This window comes from Triticum dicoccoides, chromosome 5A, assembly GCF_002162155.2.
Source record: "Triticum dicoccoides isolate Atlit2015 ecotype Zavitan chromosome 5A, WEW_v2.0, whole genome shotgun sequence".
NCBI classification, from domain to species: Eukaryota; Viridiplantae; Streptophyta; class Magnoliopsida; order Poales; family Poaceae; genus Triticum; species Triticum dicoccoides.
Genome location: NC_041388.1, coordinates 478,940,430 through 478,964,089, shown reverse-complemented (window position 1 = coordinate 478,964,089; position 23,660 = coordinate 478,940,430). Strand labels below are relative to the sequence as shown.

Here is a 23,660-nt window from a genome sequence, read left to right as displayed (position 1 = left end):
TGCCTGTTGAGACTCTTGGAGATCCTCTACCACCCAAGAGTGATCCTGTGTTTGATCTTAAACAATTGCCTGATACTTTGAAATATGCTTACCTCAATGAAAAGAAGATATATCCCTTTATTAGTAGTACTAACCTTTCAGAGCATGAGGAAAAGAAATCATTAAAAACTCTGAAGAAGCACCGTGCCGCTATTGGATATACTCTGGATGATCTTAAGGGCATTAGTCCCACTCTATTTCAGCATAAAATTAATATGGAGCATGATGCTAAACCAGTTGTTGATCATCAACGACAGTTAAACCCTAAAATGAAAGAAGTGGTAAGAAATGAAATATTAAAGCTTCTATAAGCAGGTATAATTTATCCTATCGCTGATAGTGGATGGGTAAGTCCTTTTCATGGTGTCCCTAAGAAGGGAGGTATTACTGTTGTTCCCAATGATAAGAATGAATTGATCCCACAAAGAATTGTTACAGGTTATAGAATGGTAATTGATTTTAGAAAATTAAACAAAGCTACTAGGAAAGATCATTACCCTCTACCTTTTATTGATCAAATGCTAAAAGACTATCAAACATGCACACTTTTTATTTCTAGATGGTTATTCTGGTTTCTCTCAAATACCTGTGTCACAAGAGGATCAAGAAAAAACTACTTTTACATGCCCTTTTGGTACTTTTGCTTATAAATGATTGCCTTTTGGTTTATGCAATGCACCTGCTGCCTTTCAAAGATGTATGGTTGCTATATTCTCTGACTTTTGTGAAAAGATTGTTGAGGTTTTCATGGATGATTTCTCTGTTTATGAAACTTCTTTTGATGATTGTTTAAGCAACCTTGATCGAGTTTTGCAGAGATGTGAAGAAACTAATCTTGTCTTGAATTGGGATAAGTGCCACTTTTTGGTTAATGAAGGCATTGTCTTGGGGCATAAAATCTCCAAAAGAGGTATTGAGGTGGATAAAGCTAAAGTTGATGCTATTGAAAAAATGCCATGACCTAAAGATATTAAAGGTATAAGAAGCTTCCTTGGTCATGCTGGTTTCTATAGGAGATTTATTAAAGACTTCTCTAAAATTTCTAGGCCTCTCACTAATCTCTTACAAAAAGATGTCCCATTTGTTTTTGATGATGATTGTGTAGAAGCACTTGAAATACTTAAGAAAGCCTTGATCTCTGCACCTATTGTTCAACCACCTGATTGGAACTTACCCTTTAAAATTATGTGCGATGCTAGTGATTATGCTATTGGTGTTGTTCTAGGACAAAGAGTCGATAAGAAATTTAATGTTATCCATTATGCTAGTAAAACTCTAGACAATGCTCAATGAAATTATGCTACCACTGAAAAGGAATTTTTAGCGGTTGTGCTTGCTTGTGATAAGTTCAGGTCTTATATTGTTGATTCCAAATAACTGTTCACATAGATCATGCTGCTATTATCAAACTCTCGATGTTATTCTCCCCTTTTGTCAACTAGTGTCAAAAAGGTGATGAAACAACACGAGTGAAAAACTGTGAATATGATTCACTCTGAGGCATCGCCTGAGGAACTGTCTGAAGAAGTTTATGATTCGGAAGTGTGTGGAACATCTTCATATTCAGCGGCGGCAGCATCAGCTAATCCTTCGAGACTGACTTGGTTCTTGTACAAGGAAGGGATATTGGGGCCAGACTCATCACACTTGCGAGACAGAGGATTTTCTTCAAAAGGTTGACAATTGGAGAAGTGGCTTCTGATTCATCAAGAAATTTGCACAGCTGTATTCGAAGTAAATTTGTTGTAGGTTCACGAGCTGGCAAAGGTGGAGTGGAGCGATCGTGAAAATCTTCAACAGTAAAGCCTTGGTCAATATACTGATATAGTTCTTGAAGGTGAGATTTGCTAAGTTGCTTCTTGGAGAAAAATTTCCGAAGCAATTTCCATAAGCGCTTCTTGTTTTCTGCTGTTATCATATGCACAACTTTTGTTCGGTTGTGAATGAAATTAAGTTCGGCAGCCAGATGTTCTTTCCCTTGGTGGTCTTCGGCCATATGCTTCAGTAGCAACTGTTGAGTGCACATGCTCACTTCAAGATGTGAAGGAGGTTGAGTATTCGACAGACGATCACGCTTGGGCAACTTTGGTCCGTTGAAAGTGTTATGATAGTCAGAAGTGCTTGACGCTGGTGCTTTTCCTAAAGAAATATCTTCCATAACTTTCAGTGTATCACGCATAGGAGGAATGAAGCTCTTGTGATTGACTTTAGCCAGATATTCGGTCTTCATTGCATAGTCAACCACTTTCTGAATCCATGGTGCAAAAACTTCGATGGTTTTAGGACATTGAGCTGAGTCCATTAGGATGCGCAAGAGCATGTCTTCGAGATCGAAGATATAACCCTGAGATATGGCATGGATGGTATTCCGAAGAACATCAGATATTACATTGTCAGTATTCATTCCAGCCAGCAGACATATGGTATATGTGAGGATATGGTATAGAGTCTAATTGTCGAAGGTTAAATGTTCCGGCAAAGGAGAGCCATGGTAATCACGAATCTTTTCTTGGTCCATTCTGCATCGGAAATCTTCATCAGTGACTGTGTCAATGTAGTGAACGCGAATCTTAGTTTTGCCATGTTCAAATCGAGGAAAATGAAAATGAGAGACAAGGTCCATACCAAAGCATTTGATTCTTTTTCCTTCTGTCATCCATTCCATTATCCATTGTGTGCTATCTGTTTCATCACCGGAGATATATAGAGTTGCATAAAACTGAAGAATAATCTCCCTGTTCCATGGATGCTGATAGCCTAAGACACGAGTGAGACCATAGTCTTCGATGTCTTGCAGAATTTGATTGAAGCATCCGATGCTTTTCATTGCTGCAAAGTCTGTAAACTCATGAGGGGAAATCTTCAGGCTGTCATACAGAATGCGAGAGTAATAGATCGCATGTTCCTGAGTCCAAAATCGAGGAGAATCAGATGTCTTGGGTTTGCTGTCGGGACTCTCTCGAAAGAAAAGTGGGTGAGTATTTCTGTTGAACAGCGGCCCTTTGATGCCGACACCAGTGGTAAACATGGGTAGTCACTCACGAGGATAGCGGTACTTTAGTTCTTCTTCAATAGAAAGAACTTCACCGCCATAGATGACAGAGTTCGAATGATGAGTTGATGGTGAGTTTGCTGCAGAGGGGTTCACATCGGAGGGTCTTCAAGCTGCGATGAGTGAAATCCTCAACGGAGAGGGATTTGTCACTGATGCAGGGACAGATTTAGGCACCGAAGCTTTATCATTCAATTGGGGCAGTTAAGGAATTGCTTCTGAAGTTGGTGGTGCAGAGGAAGGAACTGAATCTTTAGGTTCTTCAATGATAGGAGAATCTCGTTGTTCTGACCGAGGAACGGACACTTGATGCTGAGTTGGTTTTTCATCATGAGCGGGATTAACCATAGGCACTGCTTCAGTTGGCCTTGGTGAGGATGGCTCATGTACAACTGGTTCTTGAGGAACCGAAGAATAAATTGTTTGCTATGCTATGCTTGGAATCTTTGTGAAATTTGTGATTTTACTTGTTACTCGAAGAACCCTAAAAAAACCTCCCCTATTTATGTGAGTTTAATGACAATGAAATCTTATCTTCTTATGCCAAGGAGGTTTATATTTACTATGATATCGAACAAATTGAAGAATTTTTTGCTTTTAAGGGTGCTTATAAAGTTGCTTCTTTGATTGAAAAGTATGATATTACTCTCTACAAATCTGAAAAATTTGACATACTTAAATATTGCTATGAAAACTATGCTCATAATGCCTATGTTAAAGATTTTACTGAGAGAATGTCCGCTTCTTTCGAAGAAAATAATGATATGCATGAAGCTATGGATAATTATGATTCCGTTGATTTGATTGAATTATCCCCTCTTTATGAACATGATGCTTGCTATTCTTGTGGCCATGATGCCAATATTAATGATGCTTATGGAAATGAACTTGCTATAGTTCCTTATGTTAAACATGAATTTATTGCTATTGCACCCACACTTGATATCTCCTTGAATGAAAAGCATGATTGCAATGATGTTATTACAAATTTTATTAATGTCAATTGTGTTAGTGATATGCAAAACCCCAAGCTTGGGGATGCTTGTTTTGCTATGTCCACTACTAATTGTAATGATCATGATTGGGTGATTCTTCTTATGATCTTGAAAATGTATTTAAGACTCATGATGAATATGTTATTTGCAATGATATTGAAAGTGGGTTTGGAAGAGCGTCAACTTTAGGTAAAAATAATTCCACATATTTGGAGAGTGTTCAATCTTATGAATTTTTTTATGAAAGTGGGTTCAGAGAGGTCATGACTTTAGTTGATGTTAATCCCACTAACTTGGAAGATTATAAGACTTTTATGCATGTGGATCATGAAAAGAAAATTTTATATGATTGTTATATTGTTGAATTTAAGTATGATCCTACATTTAATTATTATGAGAGTCTGGGATATGTGCACCACTGGATGGATGGTGTTGGTAGGAGGGAGATCGAGCTTGTAGGCCACCTCGCCGATGCGCGCCGTGATGGAGTTAGGCTCATAGAACTTGTAGGATAATTTGTGGTTTGCCCTCCGAGACACCGAAGACTGCATGTACGGCTGGAGCTTGAGGAAGACGTGGTCGCCGACGAAGAAGGAATGCTCCGACCGGTTCTTGTCCACTTGTCGCTTCATCCACTGTTGTGCTCGAGTAAGTTGTTATTGCAGCAGCTCTGTCATTAGCTTCCTTTCCTCGAGCCATTCTTGGAGTTCCCCTGATATGCTCACATTCCAGTCCAGCCCCAACTGGGGTGGTTCATGTCCATAGAGCAATGAGAATGGAGTTTTTCATAGCAAGTATTGTACTAGTACTCCGCAAGGGCGAGCCATCTCGCCCATTTGGTCGGGCATGCGTGGACGTAGCACCGCAGATAAGTCTCGAGGCATTGGTTGACGCGCTCCGTCTGCCCATCAGTCTGCAAATGGTATGATGTGCTCATGTCAAGCTCCGTGCTCGTGGCCTTTGAACAGTTCAGACCGAAAATGACTAGTGAAGACCTTATCTCGAACAGAGAGAATGGTTGATGGCATGCCATGAAGCTTGTAAATGTTGTCCAGGAACTTAGTGGCCACTTGCGTCGCCATGAATGGGCGCGACAGTGGCATGAAGTGTGCGTACTTGGAGAACCGGTCAACCATAACAAGGATGCAGTTGTACCTACTGGATCATGGTAGGCCCTCCACAAAGTCCATTGAGATATCCTTCCAGGTGCTCTTCAGCACTGGCAGCTATTGCAGGAGACCTGGGTACTTGGCGCGATCCGACTTGGCTTGCCGGCAAACTTGGCAGCCCTGGATGCACCTCTTAGTGATAGACTTCATCTGAGGCCATGAGAGCAACCCTTTGAGTCTTTGATAAGTCACCGAGAAGCCGAAATGGCCAACCACCGCGCTACTGTGAAGGGCGTGCATGACCTTGGACTGCGTCTATGTGTTATTGCCCAGCCATATACGGTTCTTGTATCGGACAACTTCATCGCGCAGAGTGAATCGCCTGTCTATGTTGGTGCCTACAGCCAGTGTTGCCAGGCACTCACGGTCTGTTGGGTTCATCTGGTACCCCTCTGCCACTTCCTTGAGCCAAACTGGAGTGCACGACAAGATCACCGCCAACTCGCCCCCAATGGTGGGCGGCTTCCGGGACAGGGCGTCGGCCGCCCTGTTTTCTCAGCTTGGTAAAGGCTCGTTTTTGCCATGGGGGTGGTAAGGCGTTGTGCATCCAAGTGAATCAGGCTCTTTTGATCCGTACAAATAATGAACTCAACCATTTGGAGATATGCGCGCCAATGGTCTACTGTCGTGAGGATGGCCATGCACTCTTTTCCATATGTTGAAAAACCTTGGCTCCGTGGTCCCAATGCTCGACTCATATACGCGAATGGGTGTCCTTCTTGCTGGAGTATGGCACCAATACCCTTGTCACTTGCAACAATCTCAACAATGAATGTTTTGTGAAAGTGAGGGCTAACACCGGGGCCTCGATGAGAGCCGTCTTGAGAGCTTGAAAAGAAAAAGATGATTCTGTCTCCGAGGTCCAAACGTACAATGTGTGCTTCTTCAGGAGATCGGTGAGGAGCCGTGAAATGATGCCGTACCCCTTGATGAACTTGCGCTAATACCCGGTGAGTCCTAGGTAGCCTCGGAGTTCTTTTGACATTGGTGGGTCTCTCCCAGTTCTTCACATCATCGATCTTGGATGGGTCCGTGGCGACCCCTTGGTCGCTAATGACATACCCCAGCTAATGACATGCCCCAAATAGTTGAGACTTCGCTGTGCAAAAGTGCACTTGGAGTACTTGACTTTCCATTGATGCTGACGCAGAACTTGCAGAGTCTGACGCAAGTCTTTCAAGATCAGAATTGATCTCCAATGGAACGCCATGAACTGAGACTATCGAAGAGACATACAATTCCTCATGAACAGGAAGAAAATGAGTAATGTTAGAAAGACGGCCAATGACTAGCAAGATGGTATCATTACCCTTCTTGGAAACCGAGTGACCCACTTTTATCCCATTTTCATAGGTCAAACGTTTAAATAAAATGCCTAGTTTCTACACACAAATAATTGGTTCGCAATGTGTTGACAAGTAGTGGAGAAACAGATATACAAGAACCCAACACATGTCTTTAATTTGTCAGTGCCTCCTTATAAGAAACGGTCATATGACCCTATAATGTATTCATATTAACAAGATGAAGTGTATTTGTGAGTTTCACCACCTACAAACATGAACCTCTGTCAAAAAAACAGTTTCACCACTTAACTGCAGTCAACGAGACAAAACAAGATTGAGAAAATAATATATAAAAAGGCGGCCGGTGTGGTCTTAGAAGAATATCAGCTGTTGCCATTCCATAATATGACCACTTCATCTTCTTTATAATCTCATCACTCAGGCAGACCATTTGTTGCAAGTCATTCCGTTCTCATTGAATCAAAGTATATGTAAGACACGATGTTATCACCTAGTATAAACAAAAGAAAGGTTTACTATGAATGTGCTAACAACATAAAGTGAATGCGGAGGATGTAAGTAGGGTACCAACCAGCCAATCAAAATGAGTCTGCACTTCTACCACCTCTCTTGCTAACTAGTTCGCAGAGTCGGCAAGGCAGTGTATCAAGGCTCATTTCACGTGTCCTGCAAAAGTTGCCGAGAACACCACATCGCCTCCATGCATGGTATTCTGCATACGCTACCGGGTCATTCGCAAGTGCTTTCACATATGATGCCAGTTCTTTAAGAGAGCTGAATTTGGAGGCATCAATTGCGGAATTGGGAGGAATGAAATCCCAGACATTGGGTGCACCAAAGTATATTGGCACTGACCCAGCCTCCAACGCATAGAACAGCTTCTCTGTCACATAACTTTCTGTCTTGGTGTTCTCGATTGCAAGAACAAACTTGTAATGTGACATTGCACAGTGTAGGTGATCCCACCAATGTGGTGATCCATTGCCATTGTTTGAGCAAATCGGATACATGGATAGTGCCATGTCAGGACCACCAACATTATTCAAACATTTTCCGAAGGAATGGTGTGGCACCAATGAGAGGAAATCTTCTGCAAGCTTGTCTCTGTGAGGAAGACACCTTGAAGATGACCAATAGATAAGTGCATCCTGATAACAGGAAATCAGAAGTTCAGACAATTATACAAATCGTATTATAGCAGGATGGATAGCATCTTTGTGCAAAACCAATGCAGCAGTGGACATGCAAACTTATATCTTTCTGACAGGTGTAGCACAAACTGCAGAAACAATTTGACATCATGTGCTGTTGTGTTCACTCATTTCCATATTATGAGTTGAGACCATTTTTGGTAGCCTCCACTATAGTACTCTTCTGGCTTTTGCCAAGATCTCCAAAAGGACAGAAACACCTCCAACTAAGGTGTACCATGTGAGGCTGTAGATGCCTGTTTAGTGTTAAATGTTCTACAGACAATTATACTAGTAGTGTCAAAAAACGTCTTACATTATGGGACGGAGGGAGTGTGTTCTATTTGTACTGTTCCAACTGATGAAGAACAGTGATTTAGCACAGGGAATCATAATGCCAAATGATACATTGTTGGAGATACTAATGTCAAGTAAAACATGGTTGGACATACATAATGCATGGAATGTTAAAAATCACTGCAAAGGCGATACATGTAAGAAAGTGCCTTAGACCATGATATTGCTGTGTTGTGTAACATATACTGTGCAGAATTTGGACGTACAGTTGTCTTTTCTGTGGATACATGGTAACTCCGGCTAGTGTGGAAAGATTTTCCAGCATATGTTACTTGCAAATCATCATTAGCATGGTAACCTATAAAAATGTCCTCAAAACCAGTTGGTTTCCTGCTAGCCTCCAGATCCAAATAAACACGAAGAGGCAGACCTTTCATTCTCTGCAAAATATGTTAAGAATACTTGAAATTGAAGCTCAGAACAAATTACGAATTTAAGTCAAGAACAAACAAAGTAAACGGTATGTATTGGTTAGTGAAAAGGACAGATGGTGTTTGATTCCACAAAGAGGTTGTTGCAGAATTGCAATTTTATGAATACGAGCATGTGGCACTTATGACCCAACTGAAACCACCAAGGTAACGACGAGCACTTTGGTAATTTCACGGTGAGGTGAAGGAGCATTGACATGCAACATTTGATAAGAATATAAAAAACTAGCTCCTTGCGGAAATGTTGATTCTTTGATCCATAGTTATAGCTCCCAACTAATACTCAAATGATTCTCTGAAAAAAAAATTGTATTAGTTCACGGAACTAGCTGTTATGACCGGTTTGGTCTATACTCGGAAGAGGCCCACCGGGCATTAGTATTAGGGGCTTGGCCCACAAGTTATCTTAGGCAAAGTTATCTTAGGCTAAAGTTATAAATACTAGTTGTAAGACACCGTTTGAGATTAAGCAATAAAGATATTATAATCTTCTGTTGCCCGGCTCCCCGAGGAGCCGGAACCCTAGCCGCCACCGCACCCAACTCTAGCCGCGACGGCGCCCGCCGGGCGCGCCCTCGTCCCCCTCCTCCTTGTCCATACAACCTACGCCGAAGGCCTGGTAGGAACCCTAGTCCTACCAATTTGGTATCCAGAGACACCAGACCGATCATGTCTGATGCGGAGCATCCCAAGGTCATCCCCATGGACCTACCTACATCTCCCACGACACCACTTGGACCCATGACAAGAGCCCGTGCGAGAACCATCGAGAACGAGGTTAACTCTCTCCTTGTTGAACTTCCCTTTGACCCACGTGAGACATGGCTACTACCTCAATCGGAGTTGCTCTGTGTGCTTAGGTACCATATAAGCAACCAAGGAGATGGAACGGTGCAAGATGGACATCAAGAGCATGGAGACATTTTGCCCAGCCCTGAAGAACCGGAACAACCGCCCGACCACCGCCCGGGCGGAACAACCGGCCGACTACCGCCCAACAACCGGTCTACCTTCTGTGATCGAGCGGTGCAAGGCCGGCACTACACCGGATGTACCGGTAACTACCAAAAGACCGGTACTGCCGCCCCGACAACCGGTACAACCGTTGGCCCCTTCGACGTCCATCTCCGCAAGCCAGCGCCAGACCTCCCAGCGGAACTACCGCCTTCCAGGACCGGTACTTCCGCCCTGCATGAGCTCCCAGCGGAACAACCGCCCCCTTGACCGGTACTACCGGCCCTGCCTGCGCGCAGTCACTTGGGCCAAGGCCCGTGTACCCTTTCGTTACCTAGACTATAAATACTCTATCCCGTACAACTTTCTAGGGTTAGCATTGGTTTAGCTCATTTGAGAGATAGAGCATTGCTCATCCATATAGGATCTACTCCACGAGAGAGACCGCGGCCCCTCTACGGAGAAGATCCACTTTTGGATTCAAGACCCCCTTTACGGGAAGATCCCCTTGTGGATTCAAGACCTCCTCTCGGAGAAGAACCGGCTACCCTTTTTGTATCGTCCTTAGTTGACCGTGGATTCGTGTATCGTTCTATGTATCCGAGGATCTAGCACATGTGTGACTTGTTCTTGTTTGGTTTGAGTGATTCTCTTGTGTTTCCCCTCGTCTTCTTTCCCGTGTTCTTCGTGTTCATCGTTGGGACCCGCTCCTTTCGTGAAAGATCGGCCTATAGGGTTCCTGCCCTACATCAATGTCGCTTCCTCCCTCACCGCCGCCGCTGCCAACCACCACCGCCCCACCCTCGCTGCCGCCAGCCACTTCCGTGCCGATGCCAGCGATCACGTCCGGGACCGCCACCTCGCCAGCGCCGACCACCACCGCGGCGGAGCCGCCCCCCATCCTCTCGCCCGAGGAGGTGTCGGGCACCCTTCGGGAGCTCGTACAGGCGGTCCGGGGCATCAGCCTCTATCTCGCCAGGAACCAGCCCCCGCCGCCGAGCGCCGCCGCCACCGCCTACGGGCCGCCGCCGCCGCTCCAGTGGCCCGCCCCGGCCTTCCAGTCGCCCTACAGAGGGGCGCCCCCGCCGCCGCTGATGCTGCAGCACTACCCGTCCGCGGGGACTCCTTGGCCAACGTGGCCGGCCACCACCGCACAGCTGGGGGGCCCTCCCCAGCAGTCTCTACAGGCGCCACCGCCGGCCACCACGACGCTGGCAGCAGCGCCGCAGCACCACCAGGCGCCGCCAAAGTCGAGAGCACCACCACCCGCGCCCAGGCCCACTGGCCGGCCCCTGCACCAGGTGCAGTTTCCGCCATCGCCATCGCCGCTTCCCGCGTGGGCGGCCGGCTCGTCTCCGGGCCCGGTGTATACCACGGCGCCGGAACACCCGACGCCCTCCCTTCGGTTTGATCGTCCCTCCAGCTCGGCACACTACGCCCCGGAGATCCCCGACCCGGCACACGCGCTGCCGTCGACTGCAGCAGCCCCCGGGCACGGCGGTCCGACACCCCCTCGATTCGCCAAACTGGACTTCGCCACTTACGAGGGCACGGAGGACCCCCTCAACTGGCTCAACCAGTGCGAGCAGTTCTTTCGAGGGCAGCGGACGCTCGCTTCGGATCGTACCTGGCTCGCATCCTATCATCTCCGAAGCGCGGCGCGGACCTGGTACTACGCCCTCGAGCAGGACGAGGGCGGCATGCCACCATGGGAGCGCTTCCGGGAGCTCTGTCTCCTCCGGTTCGGGCCTCCTATCCGCAGGAGCCGACTGGCGGCCCTCGGCCGCTTGCCTTTCACATTCACGTTGCAGGACTACGCCGACCGCTTCCAGGCCCTGGCGTGCCACGCGCCGAGTTATTTGTGGGCGGTCTGCCGGACCATATTCGCGTGGACGTCGAGCTCCGGGATCCCCCCGACCTCCAGACGGCCATGTACTACGCCCGGGCTTTCGAGCAGCAGGCCCAGGCACTGCAGCAACCGCCCGGACGGGGCGGCCGCCAGCCCAGTCGACCAGCGCCGACTCCACCAGCACCGGGCCGGCCTCCTCCAGCCGCGACGGCCGCACCCCCGGCCACCACACGGACCTTCCGTCGGTTGTCACCGGCCGAGCAGCAGGAGCGTCGCCGTCAGGGCCTCTACTTCAACTGCGATGAGCCCTACACGCCGAGCCATGTCTGCCCCCGCCTATTTTACTTCGAGACGGTCGACTACACCGAGGTGGACGACTCGACCGATGCACCACCACCACCCGCGGCGACCGCGGACACGCCCGCGGATCCCACGGCGACGGCGTGCGTCGTCTCCCTCCACGCCCTCGCCGACATTTGTGGCGAGCGGACCATGCTGTTGCCGGTGACGGTCCATGGCAAGCGGCTGGTGGCCCTGCTGGATACTGGCTCCACCCATAACTTTCTGCCCGAGGCGACCATGCGTCGGCTAGCCCTTCCAACGACGGGCAGGGAGCGCCTGCGGATCACGGTGGCGAACGGCGAACGCCTCCGGTGTCATGGGCTCGCCCGCGACGTTCCCATCTCCATCGGCGGCGAACACTTCTCCATTACCTGTGCAGGGATCAACCTCGGCTGCTTCGACTTCATCCTCGGGGTGGATTTTCTCCGGACCCTCGGTCCCATCCGGTGGGACTTCGACGCGCTTACGATGACGTTCTGGCGGCTGGGCTGCCGCATCCGGTGGGACGGCCTTGGGGGCGCTGCGCCGGCCGTGCCACACCTCCAGCTGGCCGCCGCGTCCTCGGAGGCCGAGCAACCCCTGCTGGATTCTCTTCTGCAGCAGCACAGCGACCTCTTCGACGAGCCACGGGGTCTTCCGCCCGCCCGGGTGTACGACCATCATATTCACCTCATGCCGGGCTCCACCCCCGTGGCGGTTCGGCCCTACCGCTACCCTCAGCTGCAGAAGGATGAGTTGGAGCGACAGTGTGCCCTTATGCTCGCCGCGGGCATCATCCGGATCTCCACGTCACCCTTCTCCTCGCCGCTACTTCTCGTCCGCAAGTCGGACAGCACGTGGCGTTTCTGCATCGACTACCGCGCCCTGAACGCGCTGACGCTCAAGGACAAGTTCCCTACACCGGTGGTCGACGAGCTCTTGGATGAGCTCCATGGGGCGCGCTTCTTCACCAAGCTCGATCTCCGGTCGGGCTATCATCAGGTGCGTATGCATCCAGACGACATCGCCAAGATGGCGTTTCGCACCCACCATGACCACTTCGAGTTCTTGGTGATGCCCTTCGGCCTCGCCAACGCCCCGGCGACTTTCCGGGCCCTGATGAACGACGTCCTTTGACCCTACTTACGGCGGTTTGTGCTTGTTTTCTTTGATGACATTCTTATCTACAGCGCCACCTGGGCCGAGCACCTCCAGCACGTCGCCATCGTCTTCAACGAGCTTCGGGCACACCACCTCCACCTTAAGCGCTCGAAGTGCTCGTTCGGGACACCTACCGTCGCCTACCTCGGCCATGTCATCTCGGCCGACGGGGTGGCTATGGACGCCGACAAGGTGGCGGTCGTCTCCGCATGGCCGACGCCTCACTCGCCGCGGGCTCTCCGTGGGTTCCTCGGCCTCGCCGGCTACTACCAAAAATTTATCCGGGAGTTCGGGCTCATCGCGGCGCCCCTCACGCGGTTGCTTTGCCGCGACGCTTTCGCCTGGGACGACGAGGCGATGACGGCGTTCGAGGCCCTCAAGGGGGCCCTCACGACGGGCCCCGTCCTCCAGATGCCCGACTTCGACCGCCCGTTCGTGGTGGACTGTGACGCCTCGGTCGCAGGTTTCGGCGCCGTGCTTCATCAGGGCGATGGGCCCCTCGCCTTCTTCAGCCAGCCTTTCGCTCCGCGCCATCTTAAGCTGGCGGCATACGAGCGGGAGCTCATTGGCCTTGTCCAGGCCGTTCGTCATTGGCGGCCGTACTTGTGGGGACGGTCCTTCCACATTCGCACGGACCACTACTGCCTGAAGTTCTTGCTGGACCAACGGCTGTCGACCGTGCCGCAGCACCAGTGGATCAGCAAGCTCTTCGGCTTCAACTTCTCCGTCGAGTATCGGCCGGGCCGCCTTAACACCGTGGCCGATGCGTTGTCCCGTCGCGACTCCGACCTCGCTCCCTCCGCCGACGAGTCTGCCGGGGCGGCCCTGTGCATCCGCTCCGGGCCGATGTTCGGTCTCTTCGACGACATTCGCCGCGCAACTGCGATGGCCGACGACGCCGTCCTTCTTCAGCAGCAACTCACGGCCGGTGACCTGGAGGAGCCTTGGCGCTTCTCTGACGGACTGCTTCTCCATGGGCGCCGGATCTTTGTTCCGGCGCATGATGATCTCCGTCACCAGGTGTTACAGCTCGCCCACTCGGCGGGTCATGAGGGTGTGCAGAAAACCCTCCATCATGTTCGCGCCAACTTCTACATCCCTGGCGATCGCGCCCTGGTCCGCGACTGGGTTCGGTCTTGTCAGACATGCCAGCGCAACAAGACGGAGACCCTGAGGCCGGCTGGGTTACTTCAGCCCTTGGAGGTGTCGTCTCAGGTCTGGGCGGATATATCCATGGACTTCATCGAGGGCCTTCCCAAGGTGGGCGGCAAGTCGGTCATCCTCACGGTGGTCGACCGCTTCTCCAAGTACGCCCACTTCATCGCGCTCGGCCATCCGTACACGGCGGCGTCAGTGGCCCAGGCCTTCTTCGACGGCATCGTCCGTCTACACGGGTTCCCTGCTTCGATCGTCAGTGATCGGGACCCAGTGTTCACGGGCCATGTCTGGCGCGACCTCTTCAGGATGGCAGGTGTCCAGCTCCGCCTGAGTACGGCGTTCCATCCTCAGACGGACGGTCAGTCCGAGGTGGTTAACAAGGTCATTGCCATGTATTTGCGTTGTGTGACAGGTGATCGGCCTCGAGCTTGGGTGGACTGGCTCTCTTGGGCGGAGTACTGCTACAACACCTCCTATCACTCCGCCCTGCGCACTACGCCGTTTGAGGTGGTCTATGGTCGACCACCCCCGCCTATACTTCCGGTGGACCCGGAGACGGCTCGGACGGAGGTTGCGGGTGACCTTATCCGCACCCGTGACGAGATGCTTGCTGAGGTCCGTCAGCATCTCCTTCAGGCACAGCAGCTGGCCAAGCACTACTACGACGATCATCATCGCGAGGCGGAGTTCGCGGTGGGTGACTGGGTGTGGCTGCGTCTTCTCCACCGCTCTACACAGTCACTCGACCCGCGCGCGAAGCGCAAGCTCGGCCCTCGCTACGCCGGGCCCTTCCCTATCTTGGAGCGCATTGGGAAGGTGGCCTATCGTCTTCAGCTTCCAGCCCGCGCTCGCATCCACGACGTCTTCCATGTGGGGCTGCTCAAGCCCTTCCGTGGCGAGCCACCGGCGGCTCCTCCGGCGCTTCCTCCAACCGCCGATGGTCGCCTTCTTCTAGAGCCGGCAAAGGTGTTGCAGGCGCAGCTCCATCGTGGCGTGTGGTTTGTCCTCGTTCAGTGGGCGGGCCTTCCGGAGGAGGAGGCTACTTGGGAGCAGCGTGAGGAATTCCGCCAACACTATCCAGACTTTCAGCTCGAGGACGAGCTGTTTGCGCAGGCGGGGAGAGATGTTATGACCGGTTTGGTCTATACCCGGAAGAGGCCCACCGGGCATTAGTATTAAGGGCTTGGCCCACAAGTTATCTTAGGCAAAGTTATCTTAGGCTAAAGTTATAAATACTAGTTGTAAGACACCGTTTGAGATTAAGCAATAAAGATATTATAATCTTCTGTTGCCCGGCTCCCCAAGGAGCCGGAACCCTAGCCGCCGCTGCACCCAACCCTAGCCGCGACGGCGCCCGCTCGCCGGCGTGCCCGCTCCAGCCCTCGTCCCCCTCCTCCTTGTCCATACAACCTATGCCGAAGGCCTGGTAGGAACCCTAGTCCTACCACTAGCCTACACAAGCATTGAAATGCTGATTGATCTTGAAGATTTATCTTTAGCCTTTAGGACATTTCTAGCCATCACCCTTGCACATACTTATTTATAAAAGGAACTTTATTGATTATCTGGTGACATGGCGCTAGGGTTTTGACAAAAACTTAAATCAAGACAAGACTTTATCACTTCCTCAATTTAGGACAATACCATCCTCTAAGAACTCGCCAAAAACCATGAATCCCTGTCCTTTCAAAAAGCAAACTTGTGATGCCTGCCCAATTTGCCCCAACAAAAAAATGAATCCATGTCCTTGAGAAGAGCCGAGACAATCAATACAAGTCACAACTCCACAAGGAAGCAAACATTTGCACCTTGTCAATTTGGATGACACTAAGCTTAGAGTTGAGCTATCTATATGCACCAATTCAGCTCAACTTACACGGCCAGCTCCGGACTCATGTAACAAAGAAATGCCACTTTACCTCGTTATCACAGCAAAGACGGAGCGGGCTGCAGTACCTGCAGTGGCGGCGTAGCGCCCTCGAAGAGCAGCGCATCGGGGCGGTCGACGACTGCGGCGGCCTTGCTCCACACGCAGCTCACTCCGCAACGGCATGTGTACACGCCGTCGAGCGAGTCGGGGATCCACGTCCACCCCTTGACGAACACCCCCACGTGCCGCGTCTTCATCTCCTCGCACCTCGCGCCTCCCCACCCCGCTCCGCCGGTGATGGAAGCCATGGCAGAGGCTGTCGTAGCGTTAGCGGCGCCGATCTTGGCGCGGATGCGGGGGCACCCGACGGAGGCATCCCAAGCGCTGAAGGCGGCGAGGGTGGACGTAAAAGCCGACCGCTCGCGAGAGCCGACGGAGTCGAGCGCTGTCCCAAAGCGGCGGCTCCCAGTGGCGCCGGCTGCGGGGACGGTGGGGGAGAACTGGGCGGAGAGGGAGGAGGTTATAGAGGGGAGCTCGAAGTAGCCGGAGAGGAGGAGGAGTAGGATGAGGGCGGAGGCGAGCATCGGGGCCACGTAATTGATGCGCTTCCGCACGAGCATCGGGGGAGCGCGCATCCGGAAGCCTTCTCCGAAACTCCGGTCGCCGGAGCAGGGAAAGATCTCGGAGGCGAAGCGGGAAGGAGAAGGAGGGAGTAACGTACTAATGTGGGGTGCTTTCCAGAAAACTATCGATGATGTTTCTTCCGACGGCTTAGTGGTATTTCTTTCGTTGCAGTAGCTTTGCAGTTTGAGTATTTCTCGTTACGAGGCGCGGTGGTTGGACTGACTGGGTGGCGGTCGCCGGCGGTTGTTTACCATTTCTGCGAGGCTTCCAAGTTCCAATCCATTACGGATGGTTGTTCTTGACTTTGGCTTTCCGACAAGAAATGAACATAATTGGTTTGCATGCCAATGTTTAGCATTGTAACAAATATTGGCAACTACTTGTTGGCTACGAGATGTTTTACCTATCTCACATAAAGTTATCAATAGTTAGCAAGTCTCGGTATTGCCAATAGTTGGCAGTGCCAACATTTGGCAAGCCAAATATTTGTTCGGTCTCGAATTCTACTGTTAGAGCATATCTCTTGCAGGCTCGTAAACCATAATTAAAACCATTAAGCTACGTGTGAAGGGCGACCAACCAGTTATGTCGCGTGGCGCAAGCTGACTGACCACGGTGTAAAAGCTTTTGAATATTTTTTTTAGATGGAGGTGAGAAATTTTTTAAAATGTTTTATTTAGATGAAGGTGATGACCCCGCATTTTTTTTAAATGAAGGGTTACACAAAGTGGCGTTCGCTGGTAGCCTGTGTTGGTGATTTTTCCTTCTTTTTACTATTTTTTTAGATGAGGGTGAGGATTTTCTTTTAAATATTTTTCTAGATGGGTGAGGATTATATGTATTTTTCTAATTGAAAACGTGCCCACAACTTCTTTTTAAGTGGCGCTACCGGGTGACGCTCCAACCACTAGTACCGTATTAAATTTGCGGTACCGCAAACGACACAAAAGATCAAATTTAATAAACAAATAATACATTGAATTCAACATGGTTCATACGATAAATTTAAACATACCACTAGCTTAAAAACCTAAATATACTCATCATCATCACCGTCCTTCTTGACGCCAAGATGGTACTCCATCAAGGAGTTAGCGAGGACGAAGGCGAGGTCGTACTCCTTCCTCGCCGCATCTGGCCGTGCCACGGCACCTTTTTCTCTGGCGGCGGACGCCTCCTTTCTTGCGAAGAATGCGTGCTCCGCCGCTTGAACATGCTTGGTCGTCGGCCAGAAAATCTCATGGAGGCGGTTGAAGTTGCGCCATGCCCGCCGGCCACCGCTACGAGTGAGCGCGCCGCACTCCCGCGCCTGCACTTTGCACCACTCCTCCACCGAGGGGCGGAGGGAGGAGCTCCCCGTCTCATCGTCATGGCGGGCGCCCCTCCCGCGACCAGCTCTCGACATCGGGGCGAGTTTTGGGTGGTTGCGCGAGGCAAACTACAGGCTGAGGGAGAAGCTCCTCGACTCGCCGGAGCTACCGATTTGCAGCAGAGTAGGGAAGAAGAAATAGCGGACGCAGACCCTAAATCACGGTCGCTCTGCTATATATATCAAAAATGCGGGCGGTTACGGGCAGCCCGTAAAAAAATTACGGGACGGGCCGTTTTTTCATGTGTCATGTATATCCGTCGGAATTTAACTGGGCGGCGAGCTAGTACTTTATTGTCTTAAAATAAATAAAAATATTTCCGAAAAAATATTGTTACTTTGAAAATCACTTAATGTGGACTTTTAGTTTTTCAAGATGGGGAGGTATTCAACCAAGGAAATGAATGAATCATCTAACGAATGACGCTCATCTCTGCAACCGGAAAGAAAGAATTGCACAACACTTGCAATAGGACTGTCTTCCATGCGTCATATGTGCACGTGATAAAGTTATGCTATTTTATACTTTTTCCGCAGATCAAGCATCTATTGTGGAGGTGTGTGCCTATAGAGAATACCTCCAAACTTAAAGTGATGACATGAACACTTAACTTCAAAATTTTCCTCATTGAAATATACATGGTACATAGTATATATTTTCCATCCCTTTTCCCCATCAATTAGCACATCCTCGATTGTTTCATATGTTTATATTGCCTCTTCTTTTCTATTCACTTTCGAACACAATCCATGATATCTATTAGCTCTTCTTGAAATTCTTTGAACTCCAAACGTTATAGATTAACTAGTTGACCCGTTGCGTCAAATGGCGCAGAGACCTACTGAAGCCATGTTGTCGATGAAAATAGTTTCATTTTGCAAGGACCATCTGTTAAACCATGCTATTTTAGAACATGTTTATCACGCCGCGAAATTTGAGGTTGCAAAAAGAAAACATTTGTGTAATATGTACAGTTTTAGTTTAAAAATATGGTCATCATGATAAGAAACCTAAGCTAAAACAAACATATTCGTATGAGATGTGTAGAGCAGGCATGGTTATATTTTTTTAGCAATGGTTGCACCAAACTTTTATTGTATATGCACATGAAGGGAAAAAACATCTTTGTGTTGTGCATATACGGAGGTATAGGTATTTGAATGGCCCATATGCTACCTAGCCCAGCCCACGAACAGCGATGACTGCGGCCTGTCAGGAGAAGAATATGAAGCGGTGGCGAATGCATCCACCGAGCCTGTCTATCCCCTCTTCTTCCTTGGTTCGTCAGCTGGGCGACAGAGGCGTTTCCAGAGAGGCGCTCCCACTAAAGACCGTGTTGCAGTGAAGATATGGTAACAAATGGCGCTCAGACCTGCTAAACACCATGTGTGCTTTGAAAAGAACCCATGTCTTGGTAGGTTTAGTTGTAGACAAGCACCTATGGTAACAATTCTAACCCATTTGTATAAAAATGAATGGAGGCTTGTTGTTTACAAATAAATGTACATTAATATTTGAATATGGTAGTAGTGTTAGGTTTGAGTAAGACATATGTTAAGGGCATGCGCGATGGTATTCTGGCACACACACCAAGGGCATGCGCGATGGTATTCTGGTCCGTGCCGATCGCCAGGAATTGGACAGAATCAAAAGAAGAGCTGCATGGAGAGGTGATATTGGGTAAAGAGTCTCGGCGTAAAGAGTCTCCGAGAGTTCAACCCAGAATCTTCCAGATAGAAATAATGGATATTTTGCTGAAATGTCAGGAATAATTCACAATCTACCTGAATGGGAAAATTCTTGATTGTAAGAAACATGAATAATCCAGCTATACTCATATATGAAAAAAGAAAGTTAAATGGTCTTGAGTACCAAATACCTAATATCTAAACCTTTATATCAGAAGAAAATGAGCAAACAAAGGAAGGCATTTATTTCATAAAATTAAAGATGCAACATGCTATTGAGTGCTCCCAAATGAGCAATCAGCTAAATACCCCAACACACGGAAGCACTCTATGCCCCGTCAGTCTCCCTATCGCCTTCTCTACACAACATTTACACACAACTTACTACAAAGTATTCTACTAATAGTCATGCATATGTCACCACAAGATTAATAATAAATGACTGCCATATGTTCATTTTTCATGACATCGCTAAAAGGTGACAGCCTGACAGGTTAGCTGGGATAAAACGTACTCACTTCAAATTCTTGGTATGCTTTGTGACATCAAAGGAAATATTTGTCAGGATTGTGGATGAAGCTTTCTGGAACCATTGAAGCATTCAACCCTCAACTGATCCTGGTGTCAAAAATCAGAATAAAAAACTTCAGTTTTGTGTTGATTAGACTTTGGACAAAATTCTGCAAATTCTAGTACAACCAAGACACTTACAAACAGTTAAGTTTACTGGATAATTTTGTTCTGCCACCAGAGTTGCTAGATGGAATAGAAAAAAAGAAGTCAAACCTGAATCATGCTGTAATCTTCTCCCCCTTCGTCCCTCCTCCATGATAGGTGGAAGAGGTGGAAGAGCTAGGCGAGGCTCACCGTCCTAGATCTTGGTCCTCCTTGCATTGGTCGCTCTGCTTGGCAAGACATATCAAAAGGAAAACAGTGTATCAAGTTTAGGAGCGATATGAGCGTTTAGCCGTCTGATCAACAAGACTTCTCTTTTTCAGAATGCCTAACTAAACTCCTGAAGATTCTATAGGAAGACTGAACTCTTAACTACTCAATTCAGAAAGAAAAAACTTCAACTGGTACAACTGGTATTGTTGTTCATTTTTTAATTAGGCAACACCGATATCTGAATAGAGGAAAAAGGTGACAATGTGTACGATACATCCTTGAACAGAGGAAAAAGTAAATGATGCAGCAACCAGCTAGAAAGTGAGCAAATCTTGAGTAGGAGAACAAAGAAGCTGCAACCTTCTAGATCTGACAACGTGAGAAATGAAAGCAGAGGAACTTGTTAGAGCATAAGCATGTCAGCAGACAGTTTACAGACAAGGAAAAGATTAGTCCATTTACCCAAGGTTAAAGCCCAAAACTGGTGAGAAAAGCAGCCAAGATTAATGGAACATCTAAAATATAGGCACCAAGCCACCAAGCCAGACATGAGCAGCCACCTGATTTCAGCCTCCAAAGCGACCTAATATGAGCCTCCAATAAAATTGGAACAAAAGCAGTGGTGTAAACATATAAATATAAGAGAAACAAAACATTATAACTTATTATGGCATGGGAACTATTTTTAGAATCTTTATCATGCGAATCAAACAACTCTGGAATACAACTATTTGATATGTACTTCAACTGTGCTTGATGTATACTCTGTAAAGCAATGTAAATGCTCTAATAATGAGAAATACCTTGAAACATTAGGAGAATCAGTACCAGGCATTCACTTTAGGTATTAAGAAATATAAGCCAAAAAAGAAGAAAGCAACGGCAACGGCTGGCGGTGAACGTGCTAGAGGCGTCCTTGTGCGTCGCCTCCACCCTGCCTAAATGGCGAAGGTACTAATGTAAAGTAACTGCATCTTTCACTTAAAGATTATTTTTAAGGTGCATAGAGTACTTCACTATTTACAAATATATAAGTCATTGTAGGCTAGTAGCTGAGCAAATCTGTACTCTCTAATAAACTCATAATTACCTTATCAGTTTATAAACTGAAATATCTGTATGGTATCATGCAGTAATATTTCCAATGAGGCATGCAGGCCTACACTAACTACCCCACAAAATCAGAGGCATAAGTACTAACAATTCAACCTCCACTGGGTACCACCAACTGATTGTGCACGCAATAAAGGCGAATATTATGAAAGACAAGACAAGAGCACACCTCCGCCAAAGCCTGGGCACATAACTCTGTTTACAAAGCTATTTGCAGGTTTGAATGCATTGCAGCAAGATATCATGATAATCTATAGTAACCGAGAATGTTTGAAAAACACGACAGAAAAGCATAGTAGAGGAATTGAACAAACCAGTCAAGCGTGATATGTAAGATATGACTGACATGATGGAACAAGATGCATGAATGGCAAGTAAATACTACTACCACATGATGTAGATAAGGAGAGCACGATGTTTTAAGCATATAGTAATATGAATGGAGCTCATGGCACGACGAATGGCCGTCTTCACTTCCTGTAAAACAATTATGATTTCCATCAGATAAAGGAGAAAGCTACTTATAAACCGACAGTAGAGATGCTACACAACGTAAGCTCAAAATAACACATGTTTTCAGATTATGTAATGAACAAGCCAAGACTTTGCACCTATCATAATCACAACTGTGGACATATGATGTGCTATGTATTTTCAGATCTTTCATTAAAATAATTTGTAGCACTGGCAGACATACGAAGGCTGACCCATGATATTTCAGTCTTATGACTTTTTTACTTTAGCAGAACACTCATTTGGTCAATCTTGGTAGAAGAGCACCTAAACAATTTTAGGAGCATCCATTAAGAAAATAATACAATAGAAGCACAGTTAGGCATATAAATTGGTGAGTAAAACATATCTTCTTTTGATTATTCTACCAGGATAGATAATAAAACTTCACCTGCCAGGTCCATTTTCAGCACAATGCCAATATATACTTCAAAACAGCATTGGACTACCATATTGTCTAATATATTCTGGGATCCCAGAGGAACGTGGTGAACAACAACTTTAAAGATCTTTGGGGCAACAGATTAGAGTTCCAGGTCAAACCAAATGTTCCTCAACCAAACAATTTTTCTGATACATTTCGATCAAACCCCATCTGCAGTGGGTACAGCAGTGGTTGCAAACAAAGAGCTCTACCTGAATGTGAAACGATGCTTGGCCTGAGCCACCTAGCAAGAATTCTGCCTTCTAATTGATCTGCAAAGGATCTTCATACCAGAGAACAGATTAGAGAGAGAGAGAGAGAGAGAGAGAGAGAGAGAGAGGATTAGGCGAAGCTCACCTTGTCGCCGGAAGATGTCGCCGTCTTCCCAGGCATGGACCACCTCGGCGAGCCCCTACTGTCCAGCAGCCCCGGTCGCCGCCATGCTCCCTGCCGCCGAGTGCCCGCATAATAGGAGGAGAGCACACAGAGGTGGACTGAGGTCGAGTCAATCGACGAGGGAGGAGGCCGGCTGCACGGGAGAGAGAGAGAGGAGGAGGAGGACGAGGACGGACGGACTACCGGTGCCACTGCAGGCTCAGCCGCCGGGGCTCCAGTGCGGCGGTCGGAGGAACAAGCTTGGCGGCCATTCCTCGCCTGTGGACGACCTCGTCCAGCCGCTGCCATCGACCCCACGCTCTGCCGCCCGCCATCTTACTCCCCGATCTGGAAGGAAGGAAGGGAGGAGGCGGATGTGGATTGGGGGCAGGGATAAGGGAGGTAGGAGGAAGGGGAAGAAGCGGTGCGGCGGCCGGCGGCTATTCAGACGAGGAGAAAGGAGGAATAGGGGGTGCGGCGCGCCGGCGCCTGTGATGCTGAGCTAGGGAGGAAGACGGGATGTGGCGGCTAGGGTTCGAGTGAGCTGTGGGCTTTCAGCTTTGGCGCAGCCAACCGCGCGGTGCGCAACGAGAGGGCGCAATCGCACCTGGAAACAGCTGACCCAGCCAATAGGCAAACGAAACGAGCCCACCCGTCATTGGTCCTGGGAATAACCACGCGGTGAAAACTCTCAAGAGAAAGATCCAACGGATGAAGCGAATTTGAAGACCTGTTTTGATCCAACGGCCAACGAAGGCTGAAATCGGGGGAGCCTTGTGAGAGCGAGTTGGCTAGATTCTGTTTTGTTTTAA

The 23,660-nt window shown here is 48.5% G+C and overlaps 2 protein-coding genes across 8 annotated transcripts; both read right to left on the bottom strand.

Moving 5' to 3' along the window:
• Window positions 1–6,691: 6,691 nt before the first annotated feature.
• On the bottom strand, window positions 6,692–16,641 carry LOC119302331 (alpha-(1,4)-fucosyltransferase-like). The gene is made up of 4 exons (XM_037579370.1): window positions 15,940–16,641; window positions 8,316–8,489; window positions 7,134–7,710; window positions 6,692–7,052 (listed from the first exon to the last, which is right to left on the bottom strand). Exons 1-3 carry the CDS (start codon window positions 16,486–16,488, stop codon window positions 7,141–7,143), a joined length of 1,293 nt encoding a protein of 430 aa, XP_037435267.1. The 5' UTR covers window positions 16,489–16,641; the 3' UTR covers window positions 6,692–7,052; window positions 7,134–7,140.
• Window positions 16,642–19,288: 2,647 nt separating this feature from the next.
• LOC119302332 lies at window positions 19,289–23,446 on the bottom strand. Of its 7 annotated transcripts, none has more exons than XM_037579372.1 (8): window positions 23,053–23,446; window positions 22,831–22,920; window positions 22,686–22,756; window positions 21,925–22,013; window positions 20,886–21,006; window positions 20,322–20,792; window positions 20,054–20,153; window positions 19,289–19,631 (listed from the first exon to the last, which is right to left on the bottom strand). In XM_037579372.1, exons 1-6 carry the CDS (start codon window positions 23,181–23,183, stop codon window positions 20,641–20,643), a joined length of 654 nt encoding a protein of 217 aa, XP_037435269.1. In that variant the 5' UTR covers window positions 23,184–23,446; the 3' UTR covers window positions 19,289–19,631; window positions 20,054–20,153; window positions 20,322–20,640. The 7 variants fall into 7 exon arrangements, with proteins under 7 accessions (XP_037435269.1, XP_037435270.1, XP_037435271.1 ...); XM_037579373.1 differs by having other exon boundaries at window positions 19,289–19,627; XM_037579374.1 differs by having other exon boundaries at window positions 19,289–19,505.
• Window positions 23,447–23,660: the final 214 nt, after the last annotated feature.